Source organism: Octopus bimaculoides, chromosome 19, assembly GCF_001194135.2.
Source record: "Octopus bimaculoides isolate UCB-OBI-ISO-001 chromosome 19, ASM119413v2, whole genome shotgun sequence".
In the NCBI taxonomy this organism is placed as follows: domain Eukaryota; kingdom Metazoa; phylum Mollusca; class Cephalopoda; order Octopoda; family Octopodidae; genus Octopus; species Octopus bimaculoides.
Window position 1 is genome coordinate 36,959,391 of NC_068999.1, and position 5,429 is coordinate 36,964,819.

General features: G+C 40.2%; 1 protein-coding gene across 1 annotated transcript in view; it reads left to right on the plus strand.

Moving 5' to 3' along the window:
* Positions 1-5,429, plus strand: part of LOC106871772 (AF4/FMR2 family member lilli) — a 60,698-nt gene that overhangs the window by 41,598 nt on the left and 13,671 nt on the right. Inside the window, exons 3-5 of the mRNA XM_014918410.2 lie at positions 720-1,218; positions 1,843-2,025; positions 4,189-4,483. Of these exons, the coding sequence (XP_014773896.1) occupies positions 720-1,218; positions 1,843-2,025; positions 4,189-4,483 (977 nt within the window). The remainder of the gene's footprint in view (positions 1-719; positions 1,219-1,842; positions 2,026-4,188; positions 4,484-5,429) is intronic.

A 5,429-nucleotide genomic window follows, 5' to 3' on the forward strand; every position in this document is an offset into this window, starting at 1 on the left:
TTGAAAACTCATAGAATTTCAAGTGAAATAAATTCACTGACCTATAAAATTAGAAATATTGCATTTCTAAATCTCTTAGAGAGAGTTATACAGTAATTGTGTGTGTGTGTGTGTGTGTGTGTGTGTGTGTGTGTGTATATATACATACATACATACATACATACACATACTTATGTATACATATGTATCTTTATATTTTACTTGTTTCAGTCATTGGCTGAGTTGGTAATGGTGTTGTGCAAAATATATTGTAGCATTTGATTTTGTTCCTCAACATTCTGAGTTCGATTTTCAGGCATTGACTTTGTTTTTCTTCATTTCATCATTTAATGTCCATTTTCCGTGCTAGCATGGTTTGGATGACTTGACAGGAACTGGCAAATCCAGGAGCCACTTCAGTTTCCATAATCTGTTTTGTTTTGGTTTCTATGGCTGGATGCCCTTCCTAATGTCAACCACTCCACTCCACAGAGTATACTGGGTGCTTTTTACATGGCACCTTGGTTTTAATTGTGTCTAAGCTGGCATGAGTTGGACCCATTCTAGGATGGAAAACGGACATTAAATGTTGATGATGATGATAATCTGTACTGAGGGTCAATTACATCAGCTAAACCTCTCCTGACCCTGTCCTACAATGTGTGGCCATGTGCTAATATTTGAAATCCTCATTGTTGTTCTTATTGTTATTATAGTAATTGTTATAATCTATTCCCCAGGTGCAACTATCTACCAGTAATATGGTTGGGGCATGTGCCGGAGCTTCTTGCTTGCCCTCAGGAGGCAGCCATTCCACATACAACTACATTGCCTCCAACAGCAGCAACGCAGGCCTGCAGTCAAAGGACAACCGTGCAGCTTTTGGTGGTATGAAGAAAGGTTTCTTAGAAAACATGACAAACAATTCCAGGGATGGCAGCAGTAATGTTGGTGGTGGTGGCGGCAGCAGCAGTGGTGGTGGTGGTGGTGGTATTAGTAATAGTAGTAGTAATAATAGTGGTGCTACTGGCAGTGCTGGTGCTAGTGGTGGTTGCAACAACAAACGCAGCAACGAGACGAAGAATTTGATTGATTGTAACCAGATAGGCAGCAAGAAAACTTATAACAAGGACATGCCATTTATTAAACCAAAGAACACTGATGTTAGAAGTTCCAGTTTTGAATTGCATGAAGAACTTGAAAATATCCGGGAGAAGCAGACACTTCTCAATTCCACAGGTTAGTCACACACAAATGAGGCTTTTTTTTTTACCATATTTGGATTTATTTTTTTCATTTATTCTTTTATTTGTCCCAGTCATTTTTTACTGTAGCCATGCTGGAGCACTGCCTTAAAGGGTTTTTTGGTGGAAGAAACTGACCCCAGGACTTATTCATTGTAAGCCTAGTACTTATTCTATTGGTCTCTTTTGCTGAAGCGCTGGGTTACAGGGATGTAAACACACCAACATCAACTGATATATGCATATATTTATATGTGTGTGTCTTTGTGTCCATGTTTGTCCTCCACCCACCCCACATTGCTTGACAACCAATGTTGGTGTGTTTATGTCCCTGTAACTTAGTACTAAGTACTAGGCTTACAAAGAGTAAGCCTTGGAGTTGATTTGTTCGACTTAACCCTTTAAGGCGGTGCTCTGGCATGGCCACACTCAAATGACTGAAACAAGTAAAAGAATAAAAGAATAAACAATATATGATTTAATAACTGACCTGGTCTTCAATTACTGCACTTTGTATTCATTATTGGCCGTTTCTTAATCTCACACTTTCAGTTGATGTCACTGCAAAAAGAAAAAAAAAATTGTGAAACTGAGTTTCTTTTCCCATTGTGTTTTCCAGAGTGGGTTACCGATGCCTTGTTGACACGTCTTCAAAGCAATCCAAATTTAATCGGTCGGCTCTCAGACCCTACTTTCATCGAAGCCATCACAGACTTCCAAAAGAACCCCCAGTCTGCTATGGCCAAATACCAGGGAGACAAAGATCTTCAAGCATCTATGCAAGAATTCTGTAGTATATTAGGTAAGGGTTTGATATTAAAAATTTGGAGTTTTTCAGATCATACATTTATATAAAACAAGCCTTTAAATTCGAATTTTATGTGTAACACAGTGGTCCTTCATATATATATATATATATATGTTATAACTGCATTGATTCTATAAACAGATGTTGAGAGCCTTCTTAGTGGTGGCATGGTGGTTAGGGTGTTGAATTCATGGTTGTAAGATTGTGGTTTCGATTCCTGAACCAGGTGATGTGTTGTGTTCTTGAGCAAAACACTTCATTTCACATTGCTCCAGTCCACTCAGCTGGCAAAAATGTGTAGTCCTGTGATGGACTGTTGTTCCATCCAAGAAGAAATATATATGCCAGAGAACCTGGGGAAACCGACACTATGCTCATTACAGAGTAATGTAGACCAACCCACATATATATATATATATATATGTATATATATGAAACAGAATGAGATAGCAAATCCAAGGGTGTGATGAGTTTTCAGGACATTTATAATGAAATAGTCTTACAGCTGTTTCTGGGATATTATGGATATCCCTTCATCAGAGACTGTGTGAGAAAATATTTGAGTTCAAATTATTGTGCAAAAGGAGGTGATAAGGAATATAGAGGGAAATAAGAGGATGAAAGTAGAAATAAGATATATAAAGATATTGTTGTTCCAGTTCCATTATTCAAGGAAAATGGTGTATAGAAGTGGCTAAAATGTTACCTGTACATGGTATATAGGTTCCAATAGCAGTTCATGTTTAGTCGTTTCAAAGTATGGAGCCGTGGAATCAATGTTGCTCGTTCGAAAGGGTTTTGTGGTGTGAATGAAAATTTGAGAATGTATTGGTAGTATTTGTGGATAGAGGGGGTGGGGAAGATGTGTATGATTAGAAAGAAGAGATAGGTCAAATTTAAAACAGGAAGAGAAAATGAGAGGAAGAAAGAGAGAAAAAAAGGGAGGGAGAAAAAAGTGAAGGAAGTGAGAAAGGGAGTGTTAGTTGGTGGTCAAGATAATGTGATGGGAGGATGGGAGAGGTGTGGGGGAGGGATAGGAAGAGATGAGAAGGTAGGGAGTAAAAGAATGCGAGATATGTGAGTAGGGGTGATATGACAGAACTGCATTAAGGGATGGATAGAGAAAAGGTAGAGGAAAGGTTTGGGTGGGGTGATACTGAAGTGAGTAGTAAATTTGATAGTAAAATTTGAGGTGGACAGAAGAATACAAGGATGTCAAATTACTATAAATAGATATGTGTGATAGGCAGGACTAGGAGAGGAGGAAAGAAGGTATAATGGCATATATACACATGCACTCATATTCATATACATTTGTGAATATGTATAGATATACGTGCACATACACATATATACAGATGCATATATACACATGCATGCTCAAGCACAATGGTAGATGTATTTGTACATATATATGTGCGCATACACGTATATATACATGCACACGCACATACGTGCACGCAGTTGCACACACATTTACAGTCACACGCATGCACACATATAGGTACTTAGATATACATACACACCGAGACCTTTGGAAATGTGCTGTGCGTGAGAAGACCTGGCAAGCCATGTAAGATCGTTGCCAGTGCCCCTGGACTGGCTCTTGTGCGGGTGGCACATGAGATGCACCATTTTGAGCGTGGCCGTTGCCAGTACCGCCTGACTGGCTCCCGTAAGATTTTCGAGCGAGATCGTTGCCAGTGCCCCTGGACTGGCTTGTGCGGGTGGCACATAAAAGACACCATTTCGAGCGTGGCCGTTTTCGTGCTGGTGACACGTAAAAGCACCCACTACACTCTCTGAGTGGTTGGCGTTAGGAAGGGCATCCAGCTGTAGAAACTCTGCCAAATTAGATTGGAGCCTGGTGTTGCCATCCGGTTTCACCAGTCCTCAGTCAAATCGTCCAACCCATGCTAGCATGGAAAGCGGACGTTAAACGATGATGATGATGATGAATGTGGGTGGTGTAGAAGTGATGATGATGATGATGAAAATGGTTATAGTGAGGATTATTATTACAAAAAGATACAAACAATGACTCGGATGATAAATAACAGTCCGTCACAATAATAACAGAAACAGTAGTGAGCATGGTGATAATGGAGGTGAAGTTGATGGTAGTAATTTTTTTTCTTTTCTCTCTTCATTTGCCAGGTGACCATCTCTTGAAGTTGGACAAGAAAGACGGCACTCACAAGCCGTGTAACTTGGCAGCAGCCACACCCCTTCAGGATGTGGCTGCTCCCTCCTCCGCCTCCTCCTCCTCCTCCTCCAGTGGCGAGGCTGCCTCTTCCTCCGCTTCTCTGAACCACATGTCTTCTGCTTACATGGACAACGAGCATAGAATGCAGGACCTACTTACTGATCCTGAAATCCGGGAAGCCCTCGTTGACAAGAAGGTCCAAGAAGTAATTGCAATGCAAAGTCAAAACCCTGAAAGAGCCCAAAGGTTGGTGTTTTTTGTCTTTATCTTCTATTTTCTGTTTCAGTTGTTAGATTGTGGCCATGCTGGGGTACCACCTTGAATTTTTTTGTCAAATGTATCAACCCCAGTACTTATTTTTTTTTTTTTTTAAAGAACGGTACTTATTCTATCGGCCTCTCTTGGTGTGCTGTCAAGCAGTGATGGGGGACATAATGTATATATATATATATATATATATATATATACGATGGGTTTCTTTCAGTTTCCATTTACCAAGGCTAAACCCAGAACCATGTGGCTGGGAAGCAAGGGTTTCCTTTTATAATTTAATCAGAAGAGAAGGGACAATGCCCGTGTGTTTCCCAACCCCTTATTGACTGGTGAGGTTGATGTGGATATTGCCCAGTCTGAGCATCTTTAAAGAAAAAAGTGCATGAGATGGAGGAGGGACTGTCTTAGTCCAAATACTCAACAACAGAGTGAACTCTGCTAAAAACACCTGAGGATCAGCTGATGGTGCTGTTAAATTGAGTAGCATGTTGGGCCTAACAAATAGGATTTATCTTTTACTTGTTTCAGTCATTGGACTGCAGCCATGCTGGGTGCCACCTTGAAGGGTTCTAGTTGAACAAATCACTCCACCTCCCGATACTTATTTTGTAAGCCTACTACTTATTCTAACAGTCTCTGTTGCCAAACTCCTATGTTACAGGAACACAAGCTGACACCAGTTGCCAAGCAGTGAATTGTGGACCAACAATAGCACACACATTTACATCATATATATAGCGGTTGTGTGGTATGACTCATGCTTCCCAACCACATGGTTCCATTTTCAGTCCCACTGCATGGCACCTTGGGTAAATGTCTTCTACTATAGCCTCAGACCAACTAAAGTCTTGTGAATGGATTTTGTAGATGGAAACTGAAAAAAAGCATGTCGTATATATATATATATATATATATATAT